This window comes from Tripterygium wilfordii, chromosome 6, assembly GCF_013401445.1.
Source record: "Tripterygium wilfordii isolate XIE 37 chromosome 6, ASM1340144v1, whole genome shotgun sequence".
Classification (NCBI taxonomy): domain Eukaryota; kingdom Viridiplantae; phylum Streptophyta; class Magnoliopsida; order Celastrales; family Celastraceae; genus Tripterygium; species Tripterygium wilfordii.
In genome coordinates, this window is record NC_052237.1 from 11,975,433 (window position 1) to 11,992,139 (window position 16,707).

Here is a 16,707-nt window from a genome sequence, read left to right on the forward strand (position 1 = left end):
ATTCTGAAAAAGGACGGCAGACTGATAGGGAGAGCGTGCTAGGGTTCGCTTCACATGCGAGACGAAGCTTGAATAGATCACGAACGGAGAAGAGATGGAGTGGTGTAACTTAATAATCAATAATAAAATATATAAAAATATTGTTTTTAAATATTTAGGTTTAGGGTTTATATGTCATTGTATATTAGGATATTTTTAAAAATTATTAAAAATTGAAAATATGGTGTAGACTTAATATATTGGTGGTTTGTATATAAAATTTCCCATTTAAATATATAGAAAGTAGTGTTTGACCCGTGTTATGTACAAATAAAAAAAATATTTACAATTTCACACAAATAATTATTTATAGAAGAACCAACACAAAGTGAATTTAGAAAAGTATATGCATGATTATGTTTGCTATAAAATATTAATTCAGAAATATATTACTAAATAAAGATTGGGTTATGAGTATATAGTTTTCTTGAACACTTAACATAAATTTCAACAGAAAGAAACAAAAAGATATCCAAATATAATTGCTTAAATAAACAGAGTAGTCCATGTGATTATTTTTAGTTTGTTTCATGTAAAATACCATATAATTAATTTAATATTTTTTTATGGGGAGAACACAATCTATGTCAATAAACACAATCTAATGTAAAATGTCATGTCTTTCTATGAACGTTGCTATCAATCTCTCCCCCTATTGATGTAAAACAAAACGTCATATTGAAAGCTCGAATATTTTCAAAATAATATTTGCTTTTAGTATCCCTTTGTACAAAATATTATTTAATGGTTGCAGAGAAAATTGTATTTTTCCTTGCATACAACATAATGTAAATTTTGGAATTGTTGACATCCTTAATTTCCCTATTCGCTCTTTGAACTAAAAGAGAGCATCACAACTTTCGCATTCAAATATTTGTTCACCAATGTCTCAATAATCTATAAGTAATAGAATTAAGAATCTAAGAATCACATATTTTAAATCCAACTCGGTAAATCCATTGGGAGTTTTTTTGGGACATGCATTTGATCGATCTTTTTGAGTTATTATTGTGAATCTTTTCGTGAATTTTTTTATTGGGCCCAGAGGCATATCCTCTAAGGCCTAAGCCCAGTGAAGGCCTTATCTCTGTCCACGTAAAGCCCAAATCGATTTTCGGCCTTGAAACCGGCCCGAAACGTTAGCGCACTTTCAGAGAATCAGAATGAATTGCCGCACGTGTGCGTTATGAGTGCAGAGAAAAGCGGAGGCAGTATCGGCTCGTAATCTGCAAAAGTTCCGTGGCTGAGGATGATACGTAGAGATCAGTGTCCGAACCATCTTATATTAGCGCTTGTAAGCACGGAGACGGAGAGCTGAACAACGTACCACAAAGAAAGAATAATCTCTCTTCCGACTGCAAAACCTAAAAACTCCCCGCTTTCGTCGTCTATCGTTAACTGATACTCGCACAATCATGGACTTCGGTCCTCGTTACTATGATAACGTTGTAAGCTCTTACCTTCTTTTTCTTCTTTTAAATCCACTCCGCTTTAGCTGTTTTTGATTATGATAGTATTTGAATTATATTATGATTTGACTTGCAATGGATTGTTTTGTTTTGTTTTGAATTTGTGTTGTTTAATGGATCAATTAAATCTAGGTATTCCAGTGATAATATGGCGTTATTGTGTTTCATTGATTTTTTTTGGAATGTGATTGCATATATGGAAGTCAGTTAGGGTTTGAGTCTGTATACTTCTTTCTTACGTATTGCCTGCTGCTTATATTGTGAAAGATGGTTTGGAGTTCGACAATGAAAGAATGATGGGTGTTTTATTGAGGATGGAAAGGGGTTTAGAAGATAGCTTACACGTGCTTAGTGTTTTTTTTTTTTTTTAAAAAATAATTTATAATTGGGTATATTTAAAAAGGAAATAAAATGATTTTATGACATTGAAGAACAGAATAAAACTATTATAGAAAATTCAGATTGAATATAGCGAGTTGGCTATTATTCTAGCCAACTATGCGCTTTGTAGCCATGAACTATGCACTTTGGACCCTTGGCCCCTTAGAGTGTGTTTCATATGTATAAATACTAGAGTCATTTTGTCTTGCTCTATGATTTGAGCCTGGGTGAAGCTACAGGATTGTTTGAGAGTGTAGCTTTAGAGAGGAATGTATGGCAGAGGAGAATTCACTTGGGGATCCCAACTAATTCCCTTATGAGTTCACGTGTCTTGTTTTGGATTTGCTGCAATTTTTCTGGGTAAAGGAGCAAAATGAGATTGGGTTAGCAGCCCGAGAACTGTCACTAGTGTTCAGTTTAGGTGCTGCCTTTTGGGAACCCGGTTGCTTTGGGATTGTCATGTCTCTTATAGTTGGTGAGAATGGCAGGGAAACCCATTGCTTGCAAAACATTCATCCTTGATACGCTTTTGAAAGTATATGTTTCCCGTAACTTTTCGACTGAAATTGCTAGTCTCATGAGATTAGTTCTTTTGAACTAATTCAACTAGACAGCCAAACTTTAATAATGATATCGTCATATCAAGTTGGAAATAATATGCGGTGCTCTATCTTTTCTTCTATAATCTGTTGCAATGGAAGTATGAAACTTACCCTGTTCAGCTGTTTCTTGGCTTTTGAGGCTTTTTGCCACTACTTTTAGCCGTTACCGTACAATGACAACTCAATGGCCATATTAAGTGGAGACATGATGCCCTCTTATGTTTTTTTCATTCTCAGAATAGATCCTTAAATTTTCTGGTTTTTGTTTTTCTGTATATTATGCAGGCAGTCAATGACAATGATATCCATAATGTAGTTCTGTCATATCTCGTGCATAATTGCTACAAAGAAACTGTGGAATCATTCATTACTTGTACTGGAAAGAAGCAGACAGCTGACCATCTCGATGACATAGAGAAAAGAAAGAGTATGCGAATTTTTCTTTTGATTGGAAAATTAGGGTAGAGGACTACAGAATTGATGTTTGCTAGTGTTACTGACTGGCTACACAATCTGCCAATGCACTTAAGTTTGAAAATATGAAAGTTCCTTACAAGATTTGGTTAGAAGATTTGCTTCTTTTTTTTTTTAATTTTTTTTATTGCTATCTTGCTAAGAGTAGACTTTCATGTTCATTAACCTGGAATAATGCTAATTGAAAAAGAAAAAAAAAGAAAAAAGAAAAAAAAACAGAATGATGCCAATTCATCAAACCCAGAGCGCAAGATTCCTGCTGGGTCTGTAGATAGCACAGATGTAAGCAGCCTTACCTTCTCATTACGATGAGATTATTTCCATGGCTAGAACTTGTGTTGAAGACATACTCCAGGGATTAATGATGGTAAAAACTAGCATTGATCTTCTTAACCTTGTTATTCATTGACTGTTCAACTTTAAGTGATCAGTTTTACCTCCTCATCCGCCGTGACTTCGCTTAAAACGTGTTACTTTTGCTGGTTTTGTTCTGTTTCGTCATGGACAGGATTTCTTGTTCTGCTGATCTTGATCTTAATTTATATCGGATGGCAGGAATTTTTCATTTTGCATCAGAGGGAAATGCGCTACAGGCCCTTGAACTGACGGAAGAGCTGGCACCTGACTTACTGGAGAAAAATCAGGATTTGCATTTTGATCTTCTAAGTCTTCGATTTGTTGAGCTTGTCTACTCTAGAAAGTGGTGAGCAAAATGATAACTGACATTTGCCAAATTAGTCACATATTTCTATGGTGTAAAAGTAGGTTTTTTTTTTCTATGACAGCACAGAAGCGCTTGAGTTTGCTCAGACCAAGTTGACCCCTTTTGGGAATGTTCAAAAATATGTGGAAAAGCTTGAAGTATGTTTCTTCCTTGTATTGGAAGTCATTTTTATATATTTTTCGTAAGTTCCTCATCAGAGATTAATTGTCTGCTGTTGCTACAGGATTTCATGGCTTTGCTTGCTTATGAGGATCCAGAAAAGTCCCCAATGTTTCATCTGCTTAGCTTGGAGTACCGGCAGCGCGTTGCAGATAATTTGAACAGTGCAATTCTTGGTTTGTTTCCAGAGCTACATCATATGTTTACCATCTCTGTTTTTAGGATGCCACTATAATTTTATAATTTCACTTTTGAGTAACATTTATTTATCTTCCATTTATAACATTCAATTAGTGCATCAATTTCTCGTCTTCAACTATTGATTTCTCTCTCCCCCTGTTGGTTTTCTTTCCTCTTTATATTGTCAGCGTACGCAAACAAGCCAAGTTATATAGCTATGGAGAGACTGATACAGCAGACCACGGTAGTTAGACAATACTTGAGTCAAGAGCATGGAAAGGTAACATGTGGCATGAATTTCTTTTGTTGCCTTTTCTGGATACATTGTATATTCTATTTAGCTTCCATAAATAGAATAAAATTTTTTCTTTTAACATTGGGCATTGGCGATTTCTTGTTAGTCTTTAAATAAGTGTTGTTTTCTGCATCCTGATATGAATTTTTAAGCATTTGTTGTGTGCCTTGATGATTGGGAACATTGATGCATTTTTCTGGTTATTATCTTTTAAAGAAATGTCTCTGGTAATGGTACTTGAGGAAGGACATAATGTTATATTGCTTTCTTCTTCTTCTTTTTTTAATAGGACATAATGTTATATTGCTTACATATACATCTATATTTATAGTGTATATGTGTCTAGGATGCAGTCTGACTTTGCCCAGAAGCTTTCATACTGGTTTTTGTGAATTGCCCCCCACATTTGCTTCACAGTGTCCTTGTCCTTGTCCTTGTTGGTTGTTAAATTCTTTGAAAAAACACTACACTCACCTTGGATCATCATTGGCAATACTGATTGCCATTGATGATGCTTTATTCTTTTGATTTACGTTTTTGTAGGATGGGCATCCCCAATTTTCTCTAAAGGATTTTCTTAAAAGCTAAGATGAGCAAATATGAGAAGCAGTACTTACCAGTAATGGTCGTTACTGGGTTGTTTCAGTCTAAGACGGTAATCATACGTGCACAATTGAAGATGTTTCTCTAAAGGGCTCTCTCATAGATCTGGGTTCCCTCCATTTGGCAAGGTAAGCCTTATTCATCATTGGCCCCAAAAGCTAGTGCAATCGGGTTCAATGCCCTTCAGATTGGTTCAGTATTGACTGGTGGTTCAGTCGGTACAATGTGTGGGTTTGTTATTTTTCATTGGTTATATAAATCATAGTAGTTTGTAATTTATTAATTTTGTGAAATCTAGGAGAGGAGTTTTGCTGTCTTGTGGTAAAGCAAAACTGACAAATGGATATGTTTGGGTTTTATGTTTTTGAAATTCCCTTTTTGTCCCCTCTAGATAAGGCCCCTGGTTATACTCCAAAGTCCAAATTGTAGTTGGAGTTTTCTTAAATGTGATCCGAAAATGTCCAGGTTCGGAAAAGAATATTGATTTGAAACCACTAGGAATGTTCGAATCGGACAAATTTGGAGCTTACCTTTTTTGTCCTATCATCATGATGTCAAATTTAGTGCATGAAGCCTCTTGACATTTAACTCTTCAATTTCAAGACACAATCTTATGATTTTAGTCCATCTCACCATCTTATAGCTTTGTGAGAGAACCTTATGATCATATTTGAGCTGCTACTCATTTGAGTGTAAGTCAAGAAATATACTAGGCCATAGAAATCACTTGCAAACCCACCTTGCCGTTGAACTTCCCCAATTTCACTTGGGTTTTGCACCTTGTCTAGCTTATTGGAATTCGTCACTTTCTTTTGGTAACCGATAACAACTCAACAGACATGTTTTTTGGACAACCTACTATGTTCTATCTGGGGTCAACTAGGCACATGTAAATCCGTTGATAAGTTAATTGGGTCAAAATTCAGCACAAACCACTTAAAAATAGTTAAATCAGTTTAGAATCGAACTCGGGCCGGCTAGGAATCGAACTCAACTAGGCACGCATAAATCCGCTGACAGGTTAATTGGGTTGAGATTCAACGTAAACTAAGAAATAGCTGCACGAGTTTAGAATTGAACTCTCGATCTCTTTACACCCTAAGTTTATAGAGATAACCAATTAGCCTATTGTCAAATGGTTTATTGCAATTCATTAGGGTGACTGAGCACAGAAAAACGAAAATGAGGAGGCAAGCCTCAGATGAGTCCATGATTTTGTTTCAAGGGGCAAGTATTCTAAAATGGTTTTAAAGCTGACCACAATGATGGACGTACATGAGTCACTTTGAAGCCTTTGTTCACACTTGACGAGTAATGGATGAATTTCAGTGCCCCCACCTGGGAGCAACCCCCACGTATCAATCAAGCCTTTGAAAGCAGGTCTTTCCTTTCCTACTTGGTCATGAGCTCAGTCCATGATCTCATGCATAGTCAGTCTTATCCACAACATTGCCACCAATGACTTCTTGTGTACGGACAGCCAGCTTGGTCATGCTCTCATCTTTATGCATTGACACGATTGATTCAGTCCTTCTTGCCAAGTAGCAACGCCATTCAGCACAAAGACACGTCTCAATTTCTCAATCTCCATCACTTGACCAGTATAAAATACCAAACACCCATTACTTCTTCAGCCCCAAATGTGATTACCCAAATCTTAATTTTCACAATATTATCCTGTTCTTGACTGACCATTTCAGTGATGGCTGGTGATGGTGTTGTTGGAGAAGGAAAGCAAGTCAAGAGACCTGCACAGGCTAGTTCAAGGAAAGGGTGCATGAGAGGCAAAGGTGGCCCTGAAAATGCACTCTGTACTTACAAAGGTGTTCGACAACGAACTTGGGGCAAATGGGTCGCTGAAATTCGTGAACCCAATCGTGGTGCGCGGCTCTGGTTAGGTACTTTTGACACTTCACATGACGCTGCGATGGCTTATGATGCTGCTGCTGGCAAACTATACGGACCGGAAGCGAAGATCAACCTGCCAGAGTTGCACGCCCTCTCTCAGTCCCAACATCAAACACCTTGTGTGCATACCCAGGTTACCCAATTGGAAACAGCCCAAAACCAAACTCCAGTCCCATGCACTTCAGGTGCCAATCCCAGATGTCCGTCGAATTCAAACCCAGTTGCCATACCCAATGACAATTCAATCAACTCAATCAGGCCACCAGAAAACAACCATTTGAAGCCCGAGCACGGAGATCTGTTTGATATTTGGGAGAATTTGAACGTGAACTTGCCAGCGTTTGATGATTCAATTTGGGCAGAAGCGGCAACGTCAATAGATTTTCCAGTGATGGAGAATTCAGGAATTTTTGCTGGCAATTTAACGGGTGGTTCAAGTTGGGACGCGACGACACAGTGGTGCGTGCTAGAGTAGATTACATTTACTTTTTATAGATAGATATATAGAGTGGAAGGAACCAGTGGAAGCTGGAATAACATCTGTCTACTATTTTTATTTCGAAAGAAAGGCAATCGTATGTATGAAGCTACTTTTCAGGTAGATGAGAGGAAGATTATGTAAATCTTGCTGGAATCATGAAGGATCTGATGAGGCAAGGTGGAAGAGTGTGAAAAGTTTTAACATATACGACACCAAAGACGTGCATGTAGTATGTTGGATTCTGGCAAAATATGCTGTCAACAAAAATGTCGATCATGAACTTTTGGTCTGGCAGCGATGAGCAAAGAAAGAGCCTGGTATCATTTAAAGAGTGGGAAGAACGCATGAAGGCTGCTGCATTAACCAACATCAAGAAAATTGTTGCAACTGCTTATTTTTCTTAAAATGTGCAGCTTCATGATCCACCTCTTCATCTCACCACTCCTTTGATCCACCTCAGTTTCTTCTTCTGCCTTTTTGTTTCATCTCATGTAATTATACCCAATTTCTTTTGGTTTTGTCTTTCTTTGGTTTTTTCATTTTCATTTTGTTTCAAGATTTCGGGTCATGTTGCCCAGGATGTCTAAATCTTTGGCCATCACCTGTGATGCCCATCTGTATTTTTTGGTTCTTTTGTTAATATATTTCCGTGGCTTATCAAAAAAAATATATATAATATATATATATATATATATATGAAAATTTTCAAGTGAGGGATCCCGCACTTTATTTAAAATGAGGGATCCATCTAACACCATTCATTTGGTGTAAGTGTGGTCCCCACACGTAATGGGGTCCGCACATAAATGATGTTAGATGGATCCCGCACGTTAAATAAAGTGCGGGATCCCTCACCTGAGAAGTCCTCTATATATATATATAGAACATGTGTGTAAATGATATATATGTGTGTGTGTGTAAATGATATATATACGTCTATCCATTCGAGCAACACATAGGACTTAAGTGCATATATATATGTATGTGTGTGTGTAAGTATTATACGAGATCAATATATTTGTTTGATGGCTCGAGTTTAGTCTATATCGAATGTTTAACGGGTGATCCAGGTGACCAAACTGTTTTTGCCTCACTTATCCGGATAGTTGGAGTACCATATCAGATTTTTATCATACTATCTAGTTGTGCATTGTAAGCACAAGCCATCCCTTATTTGGCTTATTGTGCAACATGTTCTTTAGCACCATATCTATACTTTTTCTATAAACCATGTATCTATACTTTTTCTATAAATTACATGATTCGTAGCTGTTTTCTTATTATAATTTTTTTCTGACGCGAGAACCACTATCTTTTGGGCACGCACTACATAAATATATAAAACAATAACTGTCAGGTAAGTACATGAAATTTTCAATAGACTCGATAAGAATCAAACCCACAACCTCCAATTTCATAGCATGTTTACAGCTGCTAATAAAATGCCCCGAATGTCACGTAAACTGCGTAAATTCATCCTATACAATATTCATCTTTTGTTCATACAAGATAACTTAATACTCCAGCTGAAGCTGTCTGTGTATAAAATGCAGCTCATCATAATGCAGCTATGGAAGTTTTCTCTAAGCGGTTGGAGACTCTATTGAGCAACCACACAGAATCAGCTTCAACAGCATAACCATCTTGATTCCGATGCCAGCCAAAATAGGCATGAGTCGTGTTCTTTATGTCTAAAATGCCATGACCAAAGCTCGCTTCGCGATAAGCTGAGTAGCTTGGCTGTGGCTCTGTCATTCTGCGTGTTGAAAATGGCGATTTTTAGCGCAAGCAAATTTTGATCACTGAAAGTAACTAGCAAAAAAGGGCGTACTCTGTTACTAATCCTTCTAAATTTCCTCCATCGCCAATGGTTATGTAAACTGGGGCAGATTGATCGCTTATGGGAGTGCACAAGCCGTTCACAACATTGTAAGCAATATTTGATACACGTTCCTGCAATTGAAACATAATAGAATGTGACTGCGCGTTAATATCACAAATGAGAACCACACTTCACTATTTTCCAGCAACAGAAACACTTTTGCACTCTCGCATCAGTAATCAAATTTTCGATAAAGTTGATAGGAGTATTAGGAGATGATGAACTTACAGATCGTTCATAGGCATGAACATGACCGGCAAAGACAACATCTACTTTGAACTCCACAAACCATTTCTCATAAATTACTCTCATGGTTTCCCCTTCCATGTAATGATGTGCGTAACTATTATACAGTGGACAATGCACAACAACAATAAGCCATGGTGTCTCCGTCCTGTTCACTCTCGGAAGCTCCTTTTCAAGCCATTTGTATTGTGGAGTGTATTTCCCTACAAAGCAAAGTTTCAAATAGATTAAGATGTCTCTGTACCGTATATTACATTTGCTCCAGCTTCATCAATATCTTACTTCGATCATAAATCCCAACGATCAACCAAGAACAGTTGAGGAACTCTGGAGACAAACCATTTTTCTACAAGATCTTATCCGCTAAATAAAGCTACCAGGCATATTGCCTGGGAATCCACAGAAAATATGTGTACATAAAGTGAATAATTTGTTCTAGTCAATTAAACCAAGACCACACCAATGAATGACGATATAACCGAGAGTGAAAGTTATAGATACTTACCAAAGGCAGAATAACTGGCCATGACAATAATATATGTAGAAGCTCTCTTGATGGAGTACCAAAAAGGAGAGGTACTACCGGATGCTCTATATGGTACATGATAACGGTGGGTGTAAGGCTTAAATGGTCTAAATTCACCCTGAAAAGAATAATTGGAACATTGTAATAGTGGACTCTCGCTAAAACATGAAATTTATCAGTGTCACATGCATAATTAGATAAAACACGAAACAGCAGCAGGGAACTTACAATCTGCGGAGCAAAATCAATTTCATGATTTCCTGCAGTCCAAATCCAAGGTTGATAAGCAGCATTTCTCTCTGTGAACCTTCCCCATGTATCCCACCTCCTGTTGTCATGAAATGGATAAGCATCAGCGTATGAGAGGTCTCCAACAAACAAGACAGTCTGGCCTTTTGTTGGGTTCAATTCGTAATGCGTTAGCGTCCTATTTGAATCGCGTGTTTGGCCAAGGTCCCCTGCTCAAAGAATTTGAAGGAGTGAGACGCAGCTAAAGTATGAAATCGACCTTGTGTATGAAAAAATTACTTTAAATGGTTGATTCATCATCCCCTTTTCAAGAGGTTAAGTACATCTTTTGACACTTAGTCTTTTTCAGTAGAAACAAAGCATAAACAACAATAAAACATACGACCAAAACCCTAAACCTTAATCCCAAAGCAAGCGTTATCAGTTATTTTCTCAGCTAGACATTTAAACGAATACCTATAAGGCCAAAAACATAAGGCACGTCAGGGCCAACTTTTGGGGGAGTCACGAACCAGAACTGTCTTGTGGTATTCCCAGTCCCAACCTCGTAGTAGTATTTGGTGTCGAACTGCAATTAAATTAAAATTTACTAAAACAAGCATGAATGCATGATCCAATCTAAAGAAAATCACTCCTAATAGAGAAATTGTTAACCAAACAATAGTCCAGACAAGTACACACCTCCAAATCTGAAATGGTGCAATGATGAATGAATCCAGAAGTATAATTGAAGTACTTGTAGGTTAGTACAATCCCTTCAGCAATGTTTTTGCTGGAGCTATTTTCAGCCCAATAAAGCACAGTGCTTGAACCAGGCTTATCTGGAGTAACCCAAGACACAATCACACCCCTACCCTCATGATCCCCTTGTGTTATATGGACCTTCATATTCAATCAATGGAACCAAACCCAGTAATTAAGCTTCATTTTAAGACAAAACCCAGAAATTGTTAAAGCCACAGAAGATGAAATGGAAGGTTTAGCAGTTAAGACAATCGTATAGACATACCTGTTGAGGAGCATTATAACCAGGAGGAACTCGAAATACATCACTGTCTAGTGACATATCATGAGCTAAGTCATCGTTTCTTACATAACTGCTTGTTCTTCCGCAATTACCCAAATCTGCAATACTCAATATCAGTCCTGCAACAAGAAAAACGCACACCCACTTCACTCCCATCTCTGTTTTTCCTGCAATCAGACTTCAGAAACTCATTTCGTCGTATTAATTATGGGAAATCGGAGAAAGGAATATTCATGTTTCGATACGAATCTTCTGTACACGCGTCCTATTTGAAGTTCCCACTACGGGTAACCAAAAGAATGATTGGGTAAGAATTGACAGTCGGGGGCAGTAAATAGTGAATTACAGGAGATATGACTGGTTGGTTTCTCGGCTGCCCCTTGTATCACGATGGATACCTAACAAAGACGATTATCGCACTTTTCACAACTGTCAGTCAAAAGAATTTTTATGCAGGACTCGTGTAAATTACTCAGTATCCCACTATTCTCATCTCAAACAAATTGAGATATTAACATTAGGACTTATTGGTTCTGTTTCACCATAGACCGAGGGCTTGTCCGTTTGAGGTGTTCAGGGATATTGGGAAGGGTTGGGTTCGTCCCGAACACCTCCCAACCTTTGACTGTTTCAGGCGTTCGGGACTGTTGAGATAAAACCTCTCTACATCCTAGAATTTATTAAAATACCCCTTTTATATTACCCGTTAGTTTTTTCCTTCACAATACACAAACAACGCGTACCCTAACACACCTCTGATAAAGGGCATTTTTGGAATATAATACATAAAAACTTTAATGAACACCTCCCAACACCCCTTCAAAATGAACAAATGTTATATTTAAAAATCCCAACACGCTCCAACCCCTCCCAACTCAACATCTTCCATCCCAATACCCCTAAACACCTCAAACGGACAAGCCCTGAATCAATAGGCCAAAAATTAGATGGAAAGTTTTGTTCTGCATCATATTAAGAACGAGTTTGACCTAGTCAGCTTTTCACAGGATTATTGCCAATAGAATGTCAGGTTTTGATAGACCGGAATCAAAATGTTTAGGCGGCATTTTGAATAGTTCATATACACCACATGTTAATTATACTTTTCATCACCGAAAAATAAACATCGTTCACTTTAACACTAAAAGATTTTTTGTTACAAAGTCGTCACCTATTATTCCAAAATGAGACAACTCTGATCACAAAGTCGTCACCAATTTGTTAATTATAACTTTTATTGGATATTGACTGGCATTAATGGAGCTAATTTCTTGGTGTATGTGTGGATTGCTTGGCGTTTCAAAGGCAAGGCTGGAGAAGAGAATAGTGTGAGGGATGAATCCCCCATGCTTGAGATGGGTCCTGGTCAAGTAGTGAAGGGAGGTGATGATGGTAATGGAGAGCTTCGTAGTGTGATGTTTTGACGAAATTGGAACTGTATTACTGTAATGACATTGAATTTTCTTTATTTGTTCTTGAGTGTGTGTCTTTCTTTATATTTACATCATCATGCTTACCGCATAGTCATTCGCACACTCACTATCTACGTCGAAGATCACTCCAGACACATTTTTTAAAGATACACAGCAAGAACTTAAAAAAAAAATGAAAGAGAGAGATGGGTTTCTCTCATTTTTGGCATCGAGGTATTCTCATTGTATAGAATTTTTATTTTCAGCATGAGAATAAAAAAGGGTTGTCTTTTTGAACTTTCTGTTTAATTTAAGATTCTAATCAATTTTATCTTTAAGATGCTAATAGAATTGCATTCTTCTTCATTCTTGTGAACCAAATGTCCCGTAATTTCTATATTTAATTAAACAATAATCAACTACTTCTAATATTTCATGATTTTATAAATCTAATTTTAAGATTTCTCAAAATTATCTAACTTTCCGACAAGGAAGACTTTGAACAAGAGTGATAAAAAAAGTGAAAGGGGTGAAAAAGAAAAAAGAATGGAGAAGATATAAGAAGGATGCTAATCTCATCTTGAAAAGAAAAGCATCTTAATTATTACAAAGAAGTACTTTTAGTAGAAAGTAATCATGCTAATTATGAGCCCTAATCATTCATATCGCTCTCATGATGTGATAATGGGATCCGTTAAACCCTACCACAATCGGACAATCCTTGAGCTTAATTACCTGTAACTATAATTTTGTCCGTTTCTTCTTGTCTTTAATTTATCGTCATATTATGACAATTGGCTAGCCTGTAGAGATTTGGATCTAGGAGTGTTTAATTTGACTAAACAACCAACCTTCAAGAGCAAAAAAACATTTGTGCCTCAATGACATGATGGTTTAGGAATACTTTGAGTGGTAGATATGACTCAAACCGAATATTTCACAATGGACAAATACTTTAATGATCACGTCCAAGGAGAGTTTGCTACCATTAGAGCGGACCGACCCATTAAGCGTTTAACCCTTTTTTGGTAATCGGTAAATATTATTTGTTAGCTTTTAACACAACAAAACCTGTTAATGAGCCCACATTCCAATTGCTATAATGGTTGATTGAATATTTTTTTTTTAAAAAAGTTGATGTATTCATGCCTATAATTATTATTACACACAAACCCTTCATGATTGTATGTGGGGTTAATACTTGCCTTAAAAGAAAGTGAGGTTGATTTACCGACCAAAATTATTTAGTGTGCACGAATGTTATAATTATGATATCGCATGCTTCTCTATCTCTTGCAAATAATAGAAAACAATAATCAAATCCGTGGGTCCAAACCATAATATATATTCTTCTTGTGCATTAACTGGATAAATAATGTGCATATCTTGTCCCTTAAATCAAACCATATCATATATATATATATATATATATATATATATATCAAAGCCACATAAAACGACAACGTACAACCATAAATCTACCTAATATAAAGAGATTGGACCATGGAAAAGAAAATCTTCACACACAAACCTTCTACTATTATGAAATAGTGCTCTCTTTTTTTCTTGGGTCTTTCTTCATCTTTCTCTCCAGCCAAACAAACTTTGATTCTTGACTTGTAGTCAAAGTTAGGGCTTTGACGGTCAAACGTTTTCCGTTGACGAAGGAAGGAGAGGCTGAGTGAGAGTGGTTTTGATGTGGGTTGATGTTCTGCTGGTACCGTGCTCCTGGGTGGACTGGATTAATGCCGCGAACTTTTTCTCTTCGCTTTTGCCCCACAAGACCAAGTACAGTCCCGCTATGATCAACACCGCACCAATGATCCTGTGCACCCAATACCATAACAACAAAATATATTCCATCAAAAAAAAGTGAATCAGTAAATAAGGACCGGGTCAAGGTCTGCAGTAGAAGTTACTACAATTTAAATCATAGACGTCCAATCTACTTATGAAGTTCTCATAATCTTTCGAATTTGGTAAACAAACTGAACGTATGTGATAACCACTGCAGTGAACCCTCATCTGATAAGGACCCTGCATACGTACCCTCCCAAGTAGAACTCTTCCCCTAAAGCAATGGAAGCCATAATAGCGACAACAAGAGTCTGAACAGGCTGATACACAGCAACAAACACAGGGCCCCCTCTGTCAATGCACCATATCTGTACAGCGAAGGCAATCCCTGATGCCACCACTCCCTGCACCATGAACAAATATCAAACAAATTTCTCCCACATTATTGTATATCGTAATCACATGACATATATAACTACTCATCAAACTTAAAAATAAAGGAAAGTTGATCGGTCTACATCTTCATGGGCCACACTTTATGAGATAACTGGGATATTAACTGTTGGGATCTCTATAATAGTTAATGGGACTGACCGCATAGAGTATAGTGAAAACTTCGCCGCCAGTGTGGAAAATCCAAGCTTGGGGGTCTCTTTCAGCAAAAGCAGCAATGATAAGAAACTGTATGAGTCCAAAGAAACATGTGTAAGAAGTGACGGAGAGTCGAGCCGGGTACTTTTTCAGAACGGGTGCTTGCAAGACGAGCCAACCGGACCAGGACAAGCAATGACCGATGAGGTAGACGCACCCAAGTGTCCAGTTCTTGCCTTTAGCATCTCCTAAAGAAGCAAAGATGGTTGGTTCTGGTTCGAGCATTCCGTGGAGTGGTGGAGCTGGACTGTATATCACTGGACCTTTATATAAAGTGATCACAGTTGCTCCACACACACAAAAGAACGTTCCTATCACTTTGGCTATCCCATCTTTTCTGTCTAGCCTTACTTTTTCTATCCTGAAAATCAAAAAGAAAGAAAATATTCATGACATTTTTTGGTAATTGATAAATTAATCAAACACGCACATATGTATTGGAACCAAAATGACAAAGATCTCAGCAGTTGTGATAAGAGTCGGATGCATAGAATCGAAGTGAATTCATAGGCTCCATATGTCCTAGATGATCTCAGCAGTCGGGATAATTGAAAAATCAGTTGCTATGATGCAATATGAGTACTCAAGACGTTTGCTCGGCGAGAGACTGTTTGCATCGTACTAGGATTAATCCTATCAATACTGGTATTGGAGAAGAGAATCCAATTGAGAGATACCTTAAAAGGGCTGCCATGAGAAAAGTAAGGGCAGGGACCGAGTTTTGGACTGCTGATGCAAAGGTGGGTGAGGTGTTGTCCAAACCCAGCAAGTAGAATCCTTGATTTGCTGTTATTCTGTCAACCCAGAAAAGTGTTTTGAATTTCAATTAGATATAATACGAATCTTGAGATTTTTTTTACGTAAAAAGTTTTGATCTTACCCCACAAGCGCGAGGAGGAAGAACTGAAGGAGAAAGTTGAGAGTAATTGCTGGTCTTTCCTTCCTGAAAAAAAAAAAAAACAATCACAACGATTGATCAAGTGAAAATGTATAGAAATAAAAAAAAAAGTATGATAGGATCCTAGTAGTTGGTATTCTAATTATTCCAACTACTCACTCAGGATTCAAGGATAACTGAATACCAACTGCTAGTAATTTTATCATTTTAAAAAAAAAAAGGGGTTTGTTGGTTGTACTTCTCGAGAAAATATGCGAAGGGAAGGAGGAGAAGCAAAGCGATGACGTTTCTGTAAACAGGGAACACAAGCTTGCTAATGCCCATGTTAAGTGCAGCACGAGAGACAACATGGAAACCAGCATAACCAAACTGCAAGGCCAACATGGCCGCATGGAGCTGAAACTTCTCAGGCATGGAACACCACATTCTCCTCCCGGAGCCACCAGAAGCAGACGGATCAGCCATTTGAAGAGAGAATTAATGAAGTAGTGTTTGCGAGTGGAGTGCTAAGGAGAGCGAGGGGGGGTGTTATATATAAGTAAGTTGAGGGGAAATGATTCAAGGAGGGAGAGAGACTGTGTGGTGCGTACGTGGGACCTGTAAAAGAGGTTTAGTGTCAAGTGTTGGTGAGAGGGTTGAAATGTTTTTGGTTGTCTCCCACATTCTCATTTCTCTGATTAAGCTGACAAGACAACCCCAATCGC

The 16,707-nt window shown here is 37.5% G+C and overlaps 4 protein-coding genes across 4 annotated transcripts; 2 read left to right on the top strand and 2 right to left on the bottom strand.

Annotated features, from left to right (window-relative positions):
- Positions 1-1,225: 1,225 nt before the first annotated feature.
- Positions 1,226-5,444, top strand: LOC119999970 (glucose-induced degradation protein 8 homolog). Its single transcript, XM_038847816.1, has 7 exons — positions 1,226-1,487; positions 2,777-2,918; positions 3,521-3,668; positions 3,751-3,826; positions 3,913-4,024; positions 4,217-4,308; positions 4,867-5,444. Exons 1-7 carry the CDS (start codon positions 1,455-1,457, stop codon positions 4,909-4,911), a joined length of 648 nt encoding a protein of 215 aa, XP_038703744.1. The 5' UTR covers positions 1,226-1,454; the 3' UTR covers positions 4,912-5,444.
- A 142-nt stretch (positions 5,445-5,586) lies between these two features.
- On the top strand, positions 5,587-7,994 carry LOC119999969 (dehydration-responsive element-binding protein 2D-like). Its single transcript, XM_038847815.1, has one exon. It carries the CDS (start codon positions 6,629-6,631, stop codon positions 7,307-7,309), a length of 681 nt encoding a protein of 226 aa, XP_038703743.1. The 5' UTR covers positions 5,587-6,628; the 3' UTR covers positions 7,310-7,994.
- Positions 7,995-8,666: 672 nt separating this feature from the next.
- On the bottom strand, positions 8,667-11,614 carry LOC119999966 (purple acid phosphatase 2-like). The gene is made up of 8 exons (XM_038847813.1): positions 11,228-11,614; positions 10,900-11,100; positions 10,675-10,786; positions 10,198-10,427; positions 9,949-10,087; positions 9,426-9,646; positions 9,147-9,268; positions 8,667-9,071 (listed from the first exon to the last, which is right to left on the bottom strand). Exons 1-8 carry the CDS (start codon positions 11,399-11,401, stop codon positions 8,873-8,875), a joined length of 1,398 nt encoding a protein of 465 aa, XP_038703741.1. The 5' UTR covers positions 11,402-11,614; the 3' UTR covers positions 8,667-8,872.
- A 2,381-nt stretch (positions 11,615-13,995) lies between these two features.
- Positions 13,996-16,610, bottom strand: LOC119999967 (protein WALLS ARE THIN 1-like). Its single transcript, XM_038847814.1, has 6 exons — positions 16,242-16,610; positions 15,986-16,048; positions 15,783-15,899; positions 15,049-15,466; positions 14,707-14,858; positions 13,996-14,482 (listed from the first exon to the last, which is right to left on the bottom strand). Exons 1-6 carry the CDS (start codon positions 16,466-16,468, stop codon positions 14,302-14,304), a joined length of 1,158 nt encoding a protein of 385 aa, XP_038703742.1. The 5' UTR covers positions 16,469-16,610; the 3' UTR covers positions 13,996-14,301.
- Between the last annotated feature and the right edge of the window lie 97 nt (positions 16,611-16,707).